Source organism: Girardinichthys multiradiatus, chromosome 19, assembly GCF_021462225.1.
Source record: "Girardinichthys multiradiatus isolate DD_20200921_A chromosome 19, DD_fGirMul_XY1, whole genome shotgun sequence".
Classification (NCBI taxonomy): Eukaryota; Metazoa; Chordata; class Actinopteri; order Cyprinodontiformes; family Goodeidae; genus Girardinichthys; species Girardinichthys multiradiatus.
The window spans coordinates 7,697,932-7,718,604 of NC_061811.1; the positions used below are offsets into that span (position 1 = coordinate 7,697,932).

At 40.1% G+C, this 20,673-nt stretch overlaps 1 protein-coding gene and 1 long non-coding RNA gene across 2 annotated transcripts; one reads left to right on the forward strand and one right to left on the reverse strand.

The window, feature by feature from the left end:
- The first annotated feature begins 12,278 nt into the window (after window positions 1-12,278).
- Window positions 12,279-18,142, forward strand: LOC124855877 (Krueppel-like factor 11). The gene is made up of 4 exons (XM_047346005.1): window positions 12,279-12,468; window positions 13,137-13,430; window positions 14,895-15,840; window positions 16,037-18,142. Exons 1-4 carry the CDS (start codon window positions 12,454-12,456, stop codon window positions 16,336-16,338), a joined length of 1,557 nt encoding a protein of 518 aa, XP_047201961.1. The 5' UTR covers window positions 12,279-12,453; the 3' UTR covers window positions 16,339-18,142.
- A 925-nt stretch (window positions 18,143-19,067) lies between these two features.
- LOC124885033 lies at window positions 19,068-20,531 on the reverse strand. The gene is made up of 2 exons (XR_007042568.1): window positions 20,061-20,531; window positions 19,068-19,396 (listed from the first exon to the last, which is right to left on the reverse strand). It is a non-coding gene; the product is annotated as an uncharacterized LOC124885033 (long non-coding RNA).
- Window positions 20,532-20,673: the final 142 nt, after the last annotated feature.

The following is a 20,673-nucleotide window of genomic DNA, read 5'->3' on the forward strand; positions in this document are numbered from 1 at the left end:
AGTGCCTTGCGAAAGTATTCGGCCCCCTTGAACTTTTCAACCTCTTACCACATTTCAGGCTTCAAACATAAAGATATAAAATTCTAATTTTTTGTGAAGAATCAACAAGAAGTGGGACACAATCGTGAAGTGAAATGAAATTTATTGAACGTGTCAAACTTGTTTAACAAATAAAAAACTGAAAAGTTGGGCGTGCAATATTATTCGGCCCCCTTGCATTAATACTTTGTAGCTCCACCCTTTGCTGCAATTACAGCTGCAAGTCTCTTGGGGTTTGTCTCTATCAGTTTTGCACATCGAGAGACTGAAATTCTTGCCCATTCTTCCTTGCAAAACAGCTGGAGCTCAGTGAGGTTGGATGGAGAGCATTCATGAACAGCAGTCTTCAGCTCTTTCCACAGATTCTCGATTCGATTCAGGTCTGGACTTTGACTTGGCCATTCCAACACCTGGATACATTTATTTGTGAACCATTTCATTGTAGATTTGGCTTTATGTTTTGGATCATTGTCTTGTTGGAAGATAAATCTCCATCCCAGTCTCAGGTCTCTTGCAGACTCCAACAGGTTTTCTTCCAGAATGGTCCTGTATTTGGCCCCATCCATCTTCCCATCAATTTTGACCATCTTTTCTGTTCCTGGTGATGAAAAGCAGGCCCAAACCATGATGCTGCCACCACCATGTTTGACAATGGGGATGGTGTGTTCAGGGTGATGAGCTGTGTTGCTTTTACGCCAAACATATCGTTTGCATTGTGGCCAAACAGTTCAGTTTTGGTTTCATCTGACCAGAGCACCTTCTTCCACATGTTTGGTGTCTCCCAGGTGGCTTGTGGCAAACTTTAAACGAGACATTTATGGATATCTTTGAGAAATGTCTTTCTTCTTGCCACTCTTCCATAAAGGCCAGATTTGTGCAGTGTACGACTGATTGTTGTCCTATGGACAGACTCTCCCACCTCAGCTGTAGATCTCTGCAGTTCCTCCAGAGTGATCATGGGCCTCTTGGCTGCATATCTGATCAGTCTTCTCCTTGTTCAAGATGAAAGTTTAGAGGGACGGCCGGGTCTTGGTAGATTTGCAGTGGTCTGATACTCCTTCCATTTCAATATGATTGCTTGCACAGTGCTCCTTGGGATGTTTAAAGCTTGGGAAATCTTTTTGTATCCAAATCCGGCTTTAAACTTCTCCACAACAGTATCTCGGACCTGCCTGGTGTGTTCCTTGGTCTTCATGATGCTCTCTGTGCTTTGAACAGAACCCGGAGACTATTACAGAGCAGGTGCATTTATACGGAGACTTGATTACACACAGGTGGATTCTATTTATCATCATCAGTCATTTGGGACAACATTGGATCATTCAGAGATCCTCACTGAACTTCTGGAGTGAGTTTGCTGCACTGAAAATAAAGGGGCCGAATAATATTGCACGCCCCACTTTTCAGTTTTTCATTTGTTAAAAATGTTTGACACATCCAATAAATTTCATTCTACTTCACGATTGTGCCCCACTTGTTGTTGATTCTTCACAAAAAATTAGAATTTTATATCTTTATGTTTGAAGCCTGAAATGTGGCAAGAGGTTGACCAGTCCAAGGGGGCTGAGTACTTTCACAAGGCACTGTACCTTTTTACAGCAGTGAAGTGTTTTTAGCTGTGTTGTTTCTGAAACTAAAAATTTATTCAAGCAATTTTCGTCGGGCCATGAATTTCGCAGTTATTAAACCTTTAAAAAGGCTTTGGCTAAAAAGGCTTTCTGGAAGAATAAACAATATGTAATTACAGGGTCAAAGCTGCACAAATATTTTTGGCCAAGATCGTTGAAAATCCTGTTTATCAACGAGTTTACTACTTTTTTTGATGTAAAACATTCTGTAAGTCCTTTGCAATCCAATCAAAATTAAATTAGTTTCTTTATATACTGCTGATTTACGAAAAATCACTGTACAAAAACAAAATCAGGCCCCGTATTCACACAGATTCTTAGAGTCCTTTTAGAGACCTCCTATCTTAGCCTGAAAAATTCTGGCAAGGGCTCCTGGCTTGGTGAGAGCGACTCTGAGCTAGGACACGACAGAAATCCCTATCTTAGTGAGGAGGTGTGGTTGACCCTATGTTGGACAGGTGTGACGCTGTCTTCTAAGGGCTGTGATTGGCTGTTAAAAGAAACAAAAAAACAAAAAAAAAAAGAATTTGCTCCTAGAAACCAATGGAGAGAAATTAACCCATCATAGAATTTTGACTGGATTCAGAAATGTGTAAATCACGGTGATGAAACTTAGCAAAATTAAATTAATTGCCGCACAACATCAACATGTTTAGCGTAGCATAGGATTTACATGCTCGTTATTATTTTAATTTTCTTATTATGTTTATTCACCATGCTGATCATTTTTACACTGCATCTATTTCATATTGAATTATTTTATTCATTCATTTTCTACCACTTATTCCATAGTGGGTCACAGGGAAGCTGGTGCCTATCTCCAGCAGTCTATGGGCAAGAGGCTGGGTACACTCTGGACAGGTCGCCAGTCCATCGCAGGACAACACACAAACAACCATCCACACACCTAAGGGCAATTTAGAGTGACCAATTAACCTAACAGGCATGTCTTTGGACTGTGGGAGAAAGCCAGAGTACCTGGTGAGAACCCACGCATGCACAGGGAGAACATGCAGACTCCATGCAGAAAGACCCCCAGCCAGGAATCAAACCCAGGACCTTTTGCTGCAAGGCAACAGTGCTACCAACTGCACCACTGTGCAGCCTAAATAATTTAATATTAATATTAAAATTCAGCATTTTGCTGTGATCTCCATCTTGTATACTGAGGTTTAGTTTGGTAAAATGACTAAAACAAAACGGAGAAAACCGAACTGAAGAGGAGCAGAGCCTGCTGGTGGAGAAGACAGGAGTGTTGAAAGGTAGACCTGGTTCTGGGATCACAGCGGGAACAAACACGCATTCCTGAGCAGATCAGCGCGTTGTTTCCTCTGCTTTCAGCACCAGCCTTGAATACAAGCAGCTCTGGTACCTGCTGCGTTCAGATGCTTGAGAGGGGATTGCAGCACACAAGAGGTGTAGATGACCATTTAGGCTTAGGCTGCTGACATCATCTTGACTGAGTGTTATGTCTAGTACTGTGCAAGAAAGAATTAAAAAGAAAAAACATCCACACACGCACTTCTCTGAATAACCTTCCTGTCTCCACCTTAATTTAACATGCATGTTTTTGGACCTGGAAAGAAAACATGTATGGATGGGGAAAATACACAACGTCTACACAGAAGCACCCCAACTAGAATCTGAATCCAGGAACTTTAACTGCAAAGCAACAGTGCTAACTGGTCTCCCACTTTGCAGTTTCCCAGAAACATAATGATCAAAGGTAGATTCTACTTGCAATAAACATATATATATTTTTTATAAATCTGATTTGATTTCAAAAACCCTGTTATCTCTGTACAGTCATAATCCTAAACAATAACACCGTTTTATTGATCAGGTAAAGAGAAGAAAATCTCATTCTGTTACAGTTTAACTAAGTGTCCCCGTCAACGTTGCCATGCAACCGTGCCCCTATGTGTCATCTGCTTTATTTTACGGTCTCATTTCCTTATTATCAGAGCATTTTTAATGCTGCTGGTGCACGTATTGCACTCAAACACTTCAGTCAACCTTTCACATACTCGACCTGCTTTTTCCTTATCACTTCAAACTGTCCTGGCAAAACATCAGGTAAGGCCAAAAAAAAAGACTATACTTAGTGAAGCTTAGGTCCTTCAGTGTTTGCAACAAAACCCTGCATATTTTCTATAAGTCTGTTGTGGAGAGTGCAATCCCTTCTGCCATCATAAGTTGTGCAGGACCGAGTGACCACTCAAGGTCCTTCACTTTAGATACAGAACTGGGTTGTTAATTGAGCAGAGTGTGATTCAAAAGGTTTTCTGAAGGCTTAAAAACAGGTCTAAGCTGAGCAAAATATACAAAAATTGAATCTTGAATAACTTTACTAAAAAAATAATTAGCTGACCATAGCGTATGCTAAACACAAGAGTCAACCAGGACTGGGGTCAGTCTCTTGGTCGGGTATCCGGGTTCAACAAAAGCTTTTTCCCCTTGTATTCAGCTCCTACACTTCCGCCAGGGTTGACACATCAAAAGCTGACTTTTCTGCAGCACGTTAAAGATATTTTAAAAACATGTAATATTTCAGAGGTTGTGAAAATGGTTTCATACTCAGAACGTTAAGCAATGAAGCTCACTGTAAGCTTTAATGCTGAATGCATGCACAGTTTAAAAACATCACTATTATGGGAGACTAGCTCAATGCTTTGAGAAAGATGCTGTATTTCACCTAGACTCAGAATTCATCCAAAGATTTTCAAAATTCGTACAAGTAAGTTCTGGATCCAGAGAGGTCCACCATGTAGATGTGTCCAGATTTGCCAAATGTTTGGGATTATGATTATTGATTAATTAATATTTATCTATAATTAAAAATCATAATTTGAGAAAATTAATTTCGTAACCAAAAATCCTCATTTATGAATCGAAACCAGAGATGTCTTCTGGTGTTGTAACTGTGGCTCAACGCCTTTGATAATTACAACCGTTAAATACTCAGTAATAATTGATAACTATTACAAGAGATGTCACTGTTTAATCAACCGTTTCTGTCGAAACGCGGGGAACGTTAACCTTATTTTGACTGACAAATCACTCTTACACAAAATAAACACAAACGCCTTCTCTTTATCTACGTGACATTTATTAAATCAACAGCCGGATACAATCCGCTATCCGATTCAATAATCTTCACCTAATCAAACATGCAAAGTTCTACACAAAAGGGGAAAATATCTAACTAAACAAAATAAAACAAAACAGCAGTGGATGTGTATGGAATCAACCAGCAGTTATGGCAAAAGTGATAATCTGACAAAAGATTGTGGTGTTGAACGGAGTTTTGGGAGCGTAGCCCAAACTGTAACTGTTTTATGACTTTATACCAAGTCATAAAACATCCCCCAACTCTGGGCCGGGGTCCGCACACACAAAGAGTTGTAAAATTTCTGGTGGCAAGCTAGTAAAACATGAAGCTGAAGACAAAGAAAATTGTAGAATTTCACCATAAGGTTATTATAGCAGTTCAGTTCTACCGCGCAGGTGTTCACACAGTAAAGACACAACTTGCGAGACACGGCGGCCTCAGAAATCAACAGTAATCAAGTTTCAAAAGAACAATGGCATGCACGTACAATTCAGAACACATTAGACTCTAAGTGGCGATTATAATCGCACTAAAATCTACCCTATCCTGGCAAAGCTATTCCTAATGAAGAAATAGAAATAAAAGGATGGGTTTTACTTTGTTGAAGTTTTCCGTCTGGGGCGGCGAGTGAGTGAGAGAGAGGGGGGAGGGGGTTGCTGCACGTCCGCTATTCTAAGATTTGAGATGCATAAAAATAATGATGTTTTGATACATAGATATAATTATGAAGCCAATCAGTTGCTACAGTTAATGGTCCACGGTTTATTAAGCTTATCACTTCAGTAAATATTGACGCTACCCATGCATCCACATCCATTCACTAGACAAGGTATTTTTCCACAGAGCTAGGTGACCAGACAGGATATCTGGATGTGATGCAAAGTGTAGATTTGAATGATTTCATTGAACTTTAACATCATCAGACCGTCTCTAGGGAAGCTTGTGCAGGCCGCTCTCATGGTTCAGGCTCTCATGGCAACAGATTGCTTTCAGTGTCCTCCTCTGACCAATCAGAAGCTGCATGCTTGAAGAGAAATCCCTGTTGTCTCTCCATTTGGGTGTGTAGGAGGAGACGGGATGGGGTTACGTGTGGTGTGGTACACAAAGCATCCTTCAGCAGAGTGCTGGTTTCATGAGAAGGCATCTACATAGAGTGAAATTACACATTTATGAATTAAAATGGTTTTTCAGTGAAAAATAGTTCAAGGATGCTTGTATTTGCGGCACATCATGTTGGTTGCTGCCAAGCAACCAACATAAGTAAGCTTGACTGCTGATGTTAATGTTCTCTTTTTTTCTAGACATTTTGTTGGTTAGCTTTAAATACAAACACTTAGAAGATTAATAAATAAATCTATGTTGAAACAAATATGTAAATATCTTCAGCTTTATTCATGTTAGACACATGTCACACCAAAATTATAACTCTTTTCCATGTAACTGGTAGAAAATAAAACATACTTGTTATTCTGATTCTTAAGCAACATACAAAATACTGTTTGCAAATGCACTCGGGGACAAAAACCTTCATTTCTGGAGACATGTCCTGTGGTTTGATGATACAAACATTAAAGTTTTTAGCCATAATAACAATGGCTACATTTGAAGAAAAAGGAGGGGAACTTCCAAGCCTGAGAACAGCTTTCGAACTGTGAAGTACGGTGGTGGCAGCATCATGTTGTGTTGGTGTTTTGCTGGAGGAGGGACTGGTGCTCTTTACCAAATAGATGGCAACAAAAGAAAAGAACATAATGTGGAAATATTGAAGCAAGATTAAAAGACATCAGCCATGAAGTTAAATATTGGTCTCAAATGTGTCTTCACATGGACAATGACCCTAACCATACCACTAAAGTTGTTACCTGTGCCTGAAGAATGACTATGTTTTGGAGGGGCCATCAGAAATTCATGATCTCAGTCCCATAGGAAATTTGTGGACAGGACTGAAAAGGTGTGTGTGACCAAAGAAACCTACTGACCCAGTTAGACCAGTTCTGTTAGAAGGAATGGGCCAAGCGTCTAGCCAACTGTTGTGAGCTTGTTGAAGAAAACCCAAAACGTTTAACCCAAGTCATACAGCTTAAAAGGTAATTTACTAAGAAATGTATGTAAGCTTAAAGGAAGGTCTAAAGAAAGTCCATCCATCAATTTCATGTACCCATTTCCTCTGTACAGGGTCGCAGGGGAGCTGGTGCTTGTCTCTAGCAGTCTATGGGTGAGGGTACACCCTGGATAGGTCGCCAGTCCACCATAGGGCAACAAAGACACACACCCGACGGGTGAGCAGAAGTCTGAACTCTGCAAGAAAAGGCCCACCAATCATCGTTGCTCAGCACATACCCCTCAACAATCCTGGGGTAATCTGAAAGTCCCAACCCCAGACCAGGATCTTTTCTCCAGGAAAGTGTGGACCCGGGGAATTGAAGATCCTCGAGTAAAATTGTGTTCAAACTGTTTTAAATATTTAAACATCTGACCCAAGCAGTCCCCCTCAGACAAAAGGAAACTGGTTAGGCTGTTGATCAATTAATCAGGAACAACCAAGGCTCAAGCCTGCCATTAACTGGAAACTGTTGGAACATCAGTGTCACTGCCCAGCCACTCATTATGGAAGCAACTTTTCTATCACCATGGGCTGAGAGGGTCCTGAACAAAAAAAGCTCCTGCTCCAAAGTTAACACTTTAACGTTGGACCAAAATCTGCAGCTGCCAACAAATGAATTCAGGAGAAAGGAGTCAAGGGAAGGCTTTTAAACATAGGAACCCTGTACCAACTGTCAAGCACGGTGGGGACAGCGTCCTGCTGTTGTTGGAATGCTTTCCTGCCGGTAGTACAGGTGTATTGTGCAAATAATAATAATACAAAGACGAAGACTCTTTTCAAAGATACTTTTAAGGTGCATTAAATAACAAAGTGGATAAAATCATGAAAAAAGAGGAATGCCTTTAATATCTTCAATGTCACCTCAAATCAACACCTAGGTGGCTGAAACCAGGAGGGACACAATTGGCTGTTCCGAAAAGACACAACCGAACTGGTTTTGGAATAAATAAACCAGGCAAATATTAAGCCTTCAAATACACTTAAAAATGTATGGAGTGTGCATAAAAGTCAGATTTGTGGAAAGGAATTCCACCAATTTAAATGAACCATACCACTTCTGTAATGGAGAGTGGACTAATATCCAGACAGAATGATGCCAGAAGCTTGATGATGGCAACAAAAAAGTGTGGTTAAGGTGCAACTTGCTAAGAGACATTTAAACAAATATTAGTCCAGGCTTATGTATTTATTTGAGTGTGCATGTATAATTTTGACCCTGATGATTAGATAAAATATACAGCAGAAACAAACATGTGCACCTATGAAAATCCATAAGTCTTTATTTTGCATAATCTTTCCACCCTGGAAAAAGAATAGTTCAAGTGCATCATTAAATTTCTAAAATGGAGTTTTCATGGGTACGATGAATGGGTGAAAACTTCTGACCAGAGCTGTATCTTACGACCAAAATCAAAAGACGTTTCTCTGCAGGCTTTACTTTCTGTGACCTTTGACCTAAATGCAGACTTTAAGGTGATAGTGTAAGCTGATGGAGAGTAAGTTTAAAAATTTCTTGAATGCTTTCAACAATTTTTGTTTGGTATCTATTAATAAAATACTGATATAGAATAAGATGAAGCAGTAAGAACAAAATAAAGAAAATACTTTGAGGCATGAGAGCCAGGTGATGAACCAGGACTGTGCAGAATCAACAATGATTGTGCATTTTTTCAAGACTAAACTGTGAATCCACCACATTTTATTTGAAATTTGTCTGAGAATCTGTAGGAATCAGATATATTCAACGTATTGATTATGTTTGAATAAATAAAATTTGATGCTGGACATTTGTGCCTATATGGTCACTGTTTGTTTGTCTGACAGGAACCAGTACTGATATATTTAAACACACAGGTCCAACTACCCCTTTTCTGAGTCCTGGAGTTCCTGAACTGGGGGCTGTTGACCAGATGGGGGGAGGAGTGCATGCAGAGGCCCAGATTAGGGCTGGTGTAACCTTTCCTCCAGATTCCCCGGCTTGTCTAAATGGGCTGCCCCACTTATATGACAAACAGACGGCTGTACTCAGTCCCAACTGCTAGTCATTCCTCTGAGCTAACTGGTTTTCCCCGTATCTCCTCCCTCATCTCATCTCTGCTCACTAACAGCTGGCACTGAAACTGCCCTCAAAGCTCCCTGAGGTCATGCTTATGTGAGTCATACCTGGATATGGCCTTCCTTAGCAGCCGGATGCTGCCAGGGCCAGGAAAACACACCTACGCCACTCCCCTCTGACAGGCAAGCTGCTGAGAAAACAACAGATCAACAATAAGACAGACATGACACAATAGGGTTTTTACACAAAACAGCACATGCCTGTACTGATAAAGGCAATTATTATTATTAGGTATCTCTGGTTAGACTTGGATGTATAATTAATAATTTTACACCAGTCTGGGGTTTTAAGGAACATATGACACGTTTGCCCACATGCAGTTATTGATGCTTATGTAGGTCTGTCATGTGATTTTTGTTTGGAACAAAATTTGGTTTACAACCACAAACTCTGCAAGGACAAAAACTTTATGACCCAAAATAGGGTCCATAATAAAAATGATCTGACGTAAGGTCATAAAAACCCTGAGATAAATGGCAACATTTCAATAAAAACTCTTATATATCAGTATCATTTCCAATATATAAATATATATTGTGGGTACTTAAAAACACAAGTACATTACAGATAAAATAATAAAATAGCAGAGATGGTAGTGCAAATTTATGAGGTAGACAGAGTAATAGTTAAAAATTATTAAAACATAAAATAATCAAATAACAATAATAATACAGCATACAGTATTTGTAGGATATACAACAGTACCCATATTGAAGCTTGGAATATATACATATATAAAACACTACAGACAAATTTTACATTAATTTAACGAATTCATTAAGAATACTACAAAAGAGAGGACTAAAAACACATTAATTAAAATAAAATACAATGTAATACGGGAAACTCACAAGTTGCATTTAACAAGGATAACATTGTCTGTGCAGCAGTAGATAGAGGACGCTCACTCATACAGTTTATCTAAACGATTAAAGCATGTAGTTCCATTTCAGGAAATAGGTTGTCAGCCTATTTATTACATTTTAATCTAACAGAACCAATGCATAACTAAAGAATTGTAAGGATTTGACTACACAACACTGAGTGTATTGTCTTATCAGAAATGTTTAGTGCTATTGCCTCTCATAAATTCCCCAGCTTCGAAAACAATAAAAATATTAAAGAGTCCTTTAAGGACTTGTACGTTTTGTAACTTATTTGTTTCAATAATATGTTATTTGTGGAGGTGCAAATAACTGTAAACCAGTTGACAGTTTGGCGATTTCCTGCCTTTTTCTGCTAGAAAGCCACGTGAACATCAAAACGAGACAGAAACCCGCGCTTTGCATGGTGCGGGTGTTGCGTTTATGGGTCATCGGAAAATATGAGTGTCTGTTTCATAACAAGGCTTTACATGGAACTTTTGATAACGAGGGCAAGTGAGGTGCAAGTTATGTAAGCATCTAAAAATGTTAAATGTGATTGAGCTAAAAAAAAAAAGTGGAATTTATCAAGGTGCTTAAAAAACCCTAAATCTATGTAAATTGTAAAAAATACAAAAAATGAATAAAAACATATCTGCAATAAACTTTTGTTTGCTAAAAAAGATTTGATTATAACTTTAATCATATTGAGAATTAAACTTGAATAGTACTTTTCTGCTAGTAGACTATATTACCAGTGTGTAATTTTGGGTTATTTTAACATCTATGGTGCCTTGCAAAAGTTTTCATACCTTCCGGACAAGCATTAGCTCCCCTTTACTCTGATACTCTCTAATAAAGGTCAGTGCAACCAATTACCTTCAGAAATTACTTAATTATTTGTCAGTCAGTCATTTTCTACCACTTCTTCCATAGTGGGTCGCAGGGAAGCTGGCGCCTATCTCCTGCAGTCTATGGGAGGGAGGCGGAGTACACCCTGGACAGGTCGCCAGTCCATCGCAGGGCAATAATTATTTGTGTGTAATTTAATTTTAGTGCGCTTTGGCCTAGCTGCGGTGGGAGAATATGTTGGCAGAACAAGCATGAGCTCCACAAAACTAGCCTATGGAAGAGTGGCAAGAAGAAGGTGTCCGAAGTATCGCACCCTGTTGGCGGTCAGACGCCTCGGAGCTCCTCCGGTCCTTGGTCCCCAGAAGCAATCACACACTCTATCTAAAGACTCTTAAACGAACGACTCTCATACAGTTTCTAACTTTTAGCTCCTTTAATCTAAATTAAGTATTGATAAAGAAGAATGATTACAGAGATCAACGCTGAGGCTCCCGTCTCGGACTGTCGCTGTCTGTGTAAGGATGACGAAGAGCCCCGAAAGAAGGTCACATATAGTTTTATATCTGGCACTCCAATGCAACGGGTGTTCCCTCCCTCAGTGATTATCAGTAGACTGTGTCACCATTGTGGTGTCTATCTGTTAGGTTATGCAGCAGTAAAATGATCCAAAAATGCACCAGCAAGTCCACTTCTGAATAGCACCAAATGAAGGTTTTGGAGTAGCCTAAGTCTGGATTTCAATCTGTTTGAGATGCTTTGGCATGATGGAAGCAGATTGTTCATACTGGAAAACCTCCCTATGTGCCTGAAATAGAACAATTCTGCAATGAAGAGTGGACCAGAATATTTCTTGGAGATGTAAAAGACAGTTATGGCAAATGCTTGATGGCAGATGTAGCCAAGGGTGTTCAAACTAAATAGGGGCCAGGTTGTTTTGGAGAGCTTATTTTCCCTAATAAATTAAATCATCATTTGAAAACTCGTTTTTTTTATTTACTCAGGTTACTTTTGTCTGACAATAATTTTGATGATCTTAAACATTTAGTGTGAAAAAGAGGAAACACAAAATCTGCGAGGGTGGAAATACTTTTTCACAGCACTGTAAATTAGTGTCAGATCATCCTAATTATTAAATGTCAACCGAATGCCAAATTGAATTCATTCATCTTTAGTTTCCTTTAAAAAGAAAAATTATATTTTATTGCAATAAGGGACATAGTGTCTGAAAAAGAAACCAAATTCTAACAACTTTGACGCTAAAGAGCAGTAGGTTCTCTTTCAGGAATTTATTCCCACAATCATTAAACGCAGCATAGACCGACTCGACCTTTCGCCCACTTTAGTGACTGCCAGTTCATCGGGTTCACTCTGACATTGCTGACTCTGTGGCCACGCCCACCAACGACCACGCACCCCATTTCCTCCAACCGTCCAGCGAGCACGCGCTGTTCACGCGTTCCCTGCTCTCCCATTGGCCAAAGCGACGGGCTCGCTGTACGGTGATTGGCCGAGTGTTGCCACCCGTGAGTACGTGTTGTGAGTTTTGTTTTTCTGTCCTACCCATGTTTTACACACAGCTGAGCCGAGGGAAAAAAAAAAAAAAAAAAAAAAAAAATAGACGATCTCTGAAGTCCATCCTGGACCAGGCTGAAGCTGTCTTTGTTCCACACTGGCTTCTACAACATTAACGGGACATTTTCACTCTGTCGGCCTCAAAGGCGTGAGGAAATATTAATGACATGGACTTACAGGAGGTGAGATCATTTTAAAACTCTTTGTTTATTTCGTACCCAGACAGTCACATAATGTTCCCTTGTTTCCTCCCTGCTTTTAAAGCCGAACTCGGACCTAATTTTCATTGTCAGTGTTTTACATTTTTTATTTTATACCAATCATAGTTAAAATATGTATTTATTTAACTTTTTTATTCTTTAATAGGAAATTATTACTGTATAAATAAATACAAAAATAAAAAAAAAACAACCCGAAGGCAGCTTTTTCATACTAGTTGGTAAATCAGTAAAACTGTTAGTTTTTTGGTAAATTATATGACAAAGTTGTTCCATTGCCAGGACTACTTCCTGATGCGATGCGCTTTATGGGGGATTTCACATGGCTGATCTGGCAGCACGTCACTGTTGAGTCTATATTTGGGAAGGGGAGGCGTCCTGGCTTCAGTCCAGAGGGAGTGCAAGCAGGGCTGGGGTGTAGTCACCAACAACCCCTTCTCTCCCACAGTGGTAGCATCATCCAGTTTGGCCCCGGAAATTCATCTACAAGAGCTCTGACTGAGCAGATAAAGTTGATTTATCTTACAGTACAAGAGTCATTTTCCTTTAGTCAGCCATAACTGAGAGTAAACGGAACTATCACAGCATATTAGAGAGTTAAAAACACAGCTTTGTTTCTTTGTTCGTCCTAGGCTGAACATATGGACCAGTGTGGGCCGTGCCTGAAGAGAAGAAGACACGACAGCGAGCAGTCTGTCTCCAGTGGAACCAGCAGCTGTTCTTCTGGTTTGGAGTACACTGATCTGGAGGCAGCTGAAGCTCTGGTGTGTATGAGCTCCTGGGGTCAGCCCGTGTTCCTCAGCAGCAGCAACAAGCTGAACCCCTGCAAGACCCGGCCCCTCACTCCGGCTTCTGATTCCTGCGACTCCCTCCTGCCGCTGGAGCTCCAGGAGCCCCCAAGGGACTTTGTGTCCCTCTCCTCACTGGTAAGACCTTGTCATACAGTCCGTTGGAAAATCATTTCAATTAGTGAAGATATTTCTGAGAGTAAAGACTTGCACAAGGCACATGGTCTTTGTTTAAGACACTGGAGTGAGGTGAAGAGATGTAGGAGAGATCCCTAAAACTGTAAGGAGATTAACCTTCAGGCATCTTGCAGATGCAGGGTCATATAAATCACTGTTTATAGCTCAGGTAGATCCTCTTTCATGTGTTCACCTGCATACTATCTGTGATACATTGCTGTAAAAAATAATTTCCCCCCTTATAGGGTTCCTTGGTTTTTGCCTTTTTGTCATGTTTAAATAATCTGAGTAAATACAAAAAGCAGTTTACAAATAATGGTTTCATTTGTCGGGGAAACATTGTCCAAATCAACCTGATGAAATGTAAAAAAGTAATATCTCTTCATTTTCCTTACTAAATGAACTTTGATTAACAAATTTACTTTGAGAGTCGGGTTCAGTTTCAGCAGCCACACCCAGGACTGATTACTGTGAGACCTGTAGAATCCAGAACACACTCACGTTGGACCTGTCTCACAACATGAAGTAGGCCACAAGATTACTCCACAAGGGCATCAACAACTCCATCCAGGGTGGTGCTCATCATTCAATAATTCCAATGAGACTGACATTGATGGGATACTTCTATTTTGTCAAAAAAAACATCTTGATGAACCCCAAGACTTTTGGAAAACCAACAGATGGGAGGTAAAAACAACGTCAGCAGCGTTTCACATCATACATATTTTGATTGCACCACACGGTGTTGGTAGTGTGATGGTCTGGACCTGGTCAACCTGCTGTTATACATGGAACCATGAATTGTGCTTTCTGCCAGACCATCCTGGAGGAGAAGGCCTGGTCATCAGTCTGTGACCTTAAGCTCAGGGGCACTTAGGTTCAGCAGCAATCCAGAGCACACCTCAAAGTCCACCTCTGAGTAGCTCAAAACAGACAAAGTTTTGGACTGGCCTAGATTTGAATAGATTTAGATCAAAGGCCAGATCTAAATCAATTTGAGATGCTGTGGCTTGGCGTTTAATAGGCTGTTCGTGCTCTAAAGCCCTCCACTGTGTCTGAAATAAAATAATTCTACAAAGAGTGGTCAAAAAGTACTCCTCAGTCATGTCTAAGAGAAACTGCAAGGTATTGCAGTTGTTGCTGCTAATAAACAGCATTTATTAGGTCGATGGGACAATTACTTTTTCACATTGGTCCAGGTTGGTTTGGACAGCTTTTTTGAAATCATCATTTTAAAGTGCATTTTGTTTTGTCTGATGATAAAATATGTTTGATGGTTTGAAACATTTAAGTGTGACAAACAATGAAAAACAGAAGAAAGCTGTAAAGTGGGCAAATATCTTTGTCATGGGACTGTGTTTCTGTAAAGTGTTTTTGTAGCATAAGTAGTGTAGATACACATTAATTCTTTCTCATTTCTTGCAGTGCATGACACCTCCCCATAGCCCCGGTTTTGTTGAGACCTCATCAAGCAGCACGGTCCAGTCCACCCCCAGCCCAACCATGTCCACGGCACTTTCTGGATCTGAGCTCCATCTACCCATCCTGGCCCCCACTCCTGAAAGGACCCCTTCCCTGCCTGCTCCGTCACACCCCTGCAGAGCCATGGCAACCAGCGTCATCAGGCACACTGCAGACAGAGACCTGTGCCAGCACCACATTCCAGTAACCTCCATTTCACAGAAAACTACAAGCACAGTGACCGGGACAGGAACAATAGTGTGCATGCAGCGGCAACAGGAATGCATTACATACACACCCCAGTCTCCTCCTGCAGTAGAAGCCCAGCACCCTGTCAGTCCCTCTAAACCTTCTTTGGACAGTGTTTCCACCTCCACCCTCAACACCCAACCACAACACCCACCAACAAACCCACCTTCCCCCAGTGTTCCCACAACCCTCTCCCCTGCTTCAGTGACCAGTCCTCAAATCATCTGCCAGATGTTCCCCATCTGCAACCAGTCAGGAATAATATCAGCCTTCATCCCCAGTGCAGGTCAGGCCTCCAGTACTGGAATTCGGACTACCACAACCCCCATCCTTCCTCAGCCCACCTTGGCCAACAGGCCCCCCCTCCAGCAGCCACTTATTGTGGGCTCCGCTGTGCCACAGGGCGCAGTAATGCTTGTCCTCCCTCAGTCCTCGGTGTCTCAGGTCCCTCAGGGCCCACAGACTGTCATGACCCTGGGCAACACCAAACTGCTACCTCTGGCCCCAGCCCCTGTGTACATGCCTGCTGGGCCCTGCAGCAACACAGCGGCCACAAAAATTGTCTTTTCTCGCAGAAGAAACTATATCTGCAGCTTTCCAGGATGCAGAAAAACGTACTTCAAGAGCTCACACCTCAAGGCTCATCTGCGAACACACACAGGTGAGGCCCTTCCTTTACACCTCTGTTCTTGATTAGTGGGTGTCACAGATGAGTGTGGTATTCTGTGTGTCTGTGTATTTCCTAATGAGCCAAGACTGTGCTCATTGTTCTCTGTTGGAATTGACGTGTTGAGTTTTCATGACAACAGCATGACTCACTTGTTTTCCTTGTCTGTCCTTCTGTTTCCATCCCGAAGGTGAGAAACCATTCAGCTGCAGCTGGGACGGCTGCGATAAGAGGTTTGCCCGCTCTGATGAGCTGTCCCGTCACCGCCGCACACACACCGGCGAGAAGAAATTCGTCTGTCCCGTGTGCGATCGGCGATTCATGCGCAGTGACCACCTGACCAAACATGCCCGCCGTCACATGACCACGAAGAAGATTCCTACTTGGCAGGCAGACGTTCGCAATCTGAGCAAAATGGCTTCGGACAAAACTTCTCCCTCTAAAGCTGCCATTGGCACCCTGAGCATGCTAGTACCTGCCAGCTCTAAGTAGCCATCTTTCTCAGTCTGTGCATATTTACTTAAGTGGATGTTGGAAACAAGTAATAAAAAACAAACAACTAATATTTTGATTTTAAAATATAAAATATTAAATTGAATTATGAGCAATTTTTCTTTTTTGAGATCAAAACCAGACGAGGAGACACTTAAATTGGTTTGATGTACTTGTCATGTTTAAGATAATAAAGGCAAAATCACCAGCAAAGAGAACTGAAAACTTTGGCCCAGTTTTTATATCCCTAGAAAAAGCCCCTAGGTATCAAAACGGCTAATATCTGCCTGCAGGAGGCACTGTTTCTTCTGTACACCTCAAAGCTGTTATCCCAGATATTTTTTCATCACAAATGGAAGATTACTGGGAATTTTACCCCTTTAACATTTTGTATCCTTGCAGTTTTGGTAACCCGACTTTTTCGGCTACTATATGGTACTTTCCGCCAGGAAAGTTTCATACGAGCGTTGTGTCAATTAGTGTGTGCCTCATAGATGTTTTGCATCTGCATTTAATGTCATGTGGTTTCCTCCTGTCTGACTTAATCTTCAAATTTTGCTCTTTAAAACACCATTTACAAAAAAATTTATTATTCTTCTATAATTATCAACTTTCACGTCACTGCCTGAATATATTTACCGTTACATAAAAAGTGAATTATTTGTTGTCGATGTGATGTGGATGCTACATTAAGTAGCGATTATTTTAATATAGCACATACAATAGATCTAAATTTTGGTATTTAGTTGTCAAATTTGCAAAATTAGGCTTATTTGGGCATATTTCTGACCACTAGATGGCAGCAAAGTGCTTCTACTAAGATCCTTAGCATGTATGGAATATACTTCAACTGGCATTACTGGGAATGACACACCATCTTGACTGGAGGTGGTTTGAGGCGAAATCAAAAAAGTCTACAAGTGCTTTTTCTGTCAGAATGAGTTTACAAAATTTTTCCAAATTGTAATTTTTTATCTCTATAATTCACCAAAATGGCAAATCCAGAGAAACAGAATTACACGCTATGGGAAATGTGTAAAACATGTACCTAAACAGACGCACCCTACCATATATGGATGGTGATGTCACAGGATGAAGCATATACTTTGCTAGCTGATGTTGAGATGTTTCAGAATAGAAGAAAAATGGTCAATTTTCCCTCTGTTGGTGATTTCAATTTTTTATTATTTTTGATCAAATTTTATTTTCTGCTCATCTGTGTTTGACTATGATAAAGGGAGAGAACAACAGCTCTTATTTCAATTAAATATTTAGTATTTTAAAATAGTTCATTTTTTCATTACTGGTTTCTGATAAGAAGAAAATTCAGTTACTAAAAAATCTGCATGGACCTTCCTCACTCCTGAGACACCAGAGGGACAAAATGAGTGGCTCAGCAAACCTGGCTGCTTGTCTTTTACAAAAACTAAACATGCACTGGACTCTTCCTGCTCTACTGCTTATTTTGTACAAAGATTTTCTCTAGAAGATTGTTAGTTTACGTTTTTTATTATTGATCATTTGTATGCATCCTTGCCAAAGCTTTTGTATTGACTCAGTTGTTGGCATTTCATTTTGTCCACCTCTCCTACAAGACATTATATTTGTCATAATACTGATGTCTATGTGAATGTATCGTTTGAGTATAAAATGCATTTTTTTGTCTTACTTGGGTAAAAATTGACAAAAAGTGTAAATTTGAATACTAATCACAAGTACTTCGATTGTACCTCGAATATATCTGCCCGCCTAACTTTTCATATTATTTAATATCATGTTTGTAATTAAAAAATTAATAATTAAATTAGTTGTTGTTTGAGTCATTTCTTAGTGGAAACGAGGAGTAGTCAGCAGTCTTTTCGAGCCGAATGATTCAGAAACACACTGAGTAATATCAGCCCACATCTTCTGTCATACTACCTCCTCCTTTACCATGGCCTTCTTTGGTCAGCTGAGCCTCACTCATGTTTTTCCAAATGAGCTTACTACCCTGTGGGTGTTGGCCTACACAGATTTCTGTAAGAGTTTGTTATAAAAGCTTTGCTAGTAGTTTCTGCAGGAACATCGAGTCCTCCTGATTATCTCAGGGCCAGAATGGTTTATGAGTCAGGAGTGACAGACGAGGAGTTTGCTTTTTATTAACAGATCTTTTGGGACTTTTTGGCTCAGTCTTGAATAAAGAAGAAGCTATGATCTCAGTTTCACAGACCAATAAACGTTTTTAAATGTGTATATTTTTTTTAAGCACAGTAAACTGCCTTAATGATTGTGATGTTTGTTATTCGTACTTCAGCTACACAAAGTGGTAGAATTAAACAATATTATTTCATGAGACTTTCTAAACAGGATCATGGGAGTCTCTTCATCAAAAACAATGCTCTGATACACCCCATAAATAATATGTATCAACAGTTTGTTTTTATTTCCATTTTTTATTAATACTATTATTAGCTTCAGTTCTCACATAACACAACAGATAATCGTGAATGTTAGGAATTTGTAACCCCTTATATACCAGTTTGATAAAATGAAGTTTGTTTCTAAGAAAAAAACAATTAGGGTTTTTTCTTCCATCCCTTATATGCAAATTGGACTTTTGGGGAGTTCCTGTCTAAGCCCGCTGGCTTCAAATACTGCCTGTAGCTTTCAATGTGACCAAAAAACTTTCAAAAACGTCATTTTGAACAGGATTTAATGAAAGAACAAAAATAAAAAGGGACACACTTTACTCACTTTAAGATTGTCAAATTTGATTCCATTTTAATAAACACAGTTAAAATTATGCCAAAAGAAGCAAGCAAATGTTCCCAGGGACGCAGGATGGTGCAGAATACCTCCAAGTAAAGCTTCAGGGCTTCTTTTGTTTCCTTGTTACTGCGCACATGCATCACCATTAATAGGACCTTCATCCAATCACACACTGGGAAATATGGACTGCTGGGGGCGCGACCAATCAGCGCTCTTCTCTGCACCCCCGCCCACCTACCTCACGGGCAGACTGACATATGAAGTGTGATCAACAGCGACACCTGCTGCCCTGAGCAAGTCATCCCTGTAGCTACAACGGCAAAAAGGGATTTATGAAAATTAGGTTATTGTAAAAAACAGCGTAACCACAATAACAAGGATTAATAGGACAAAACATACAGCAAAGATAGATTTTACTGTGTTCATTTATTTAAATTAGATAAAAAAGAAGTGGAAATAATCCATTCATCTATACATGTTTGTCTGTGCAGGGTTGCGAGGGAGCTGCTGCCCATCTTAACCACATACATATTAAGGTATAACAATAAATAAATAACCAATGGCTTTTATGTGATTCTCTGTCAAGAATCCATTATGTTATGACTGATTGGAGATTGTCCATTTAAATTCCTGAGGGGATTTGGACAAAAATGTCAAGTGGTAGACCAAATAATTACACCTGTGCTGCGGCAGAGAAACCGATGTGGTATCCATGAAAACACAGACAGATCTTTCACTCAAATGAAGTCCCTTAATAAGTATGACTATATCCCAATAACTGTATGAGAAGGGCTTAAAATGAACAAAAAACATCTTTAAATAACTCTCCTCTCCTGGATTCTCAAGGGTGTACCAAATATGGAACATTGAACGGTGGACGGTCTAATAACTAGCTTCCAACATTACTTGAGAGACACCCCGTGGCATGCTGGTAATGTAAGGAGGGAGCTCCATCATGATCTGGGATCTCTTACCTTCAATGGAACAATGAGGCTATAGGTTGTGCAGGGGTGTCGAACCGTGGCTGGCTGTGTGGAGATGTTGCTGTAGATGGGCCTTGTCTGTTTGGTGATGAATGAATCTTTCAACAGATTGCTGCAGTTCGAAACGCCCTTCAGTCAAAGGACTTCATCCGGCAGTCACTCTTTTGGACCATCCTGCAAATTCTCCTGCTTTAAATCTCATTGAAAATGTTTCAGGACTGATGGCAAGGGAGATTTCCAAAAACAGAAATCAGTTTCTCACTAGAGTCTTCTTTTTCATTTCAGTTGTTTTTTTGCTTAAAATTTTTGATCAGCTGATGAACAGTATATTGGAGTTTAAATGCAGTTTTTGATCATTTCACTACTCTCTTTTTTGTCCCTTCCTCCTGTTTTCTCTCTTTGCATTTTGAGGCTCTACTTTAAAATCTGGTTATGATCCAATAGCTGAAATGCGATTTCTTGCAACTTTTTACCCGATCTTAAGACTTTTCATTACGAGTGTGTATTGTAGCAAGTCCATACACTGAGTTACCGAACTGGCCAGAATAGCTTTTCATGTCTTCCAACAACAAAAACGCCACTCGCAATATGGCGGCGACGTTGA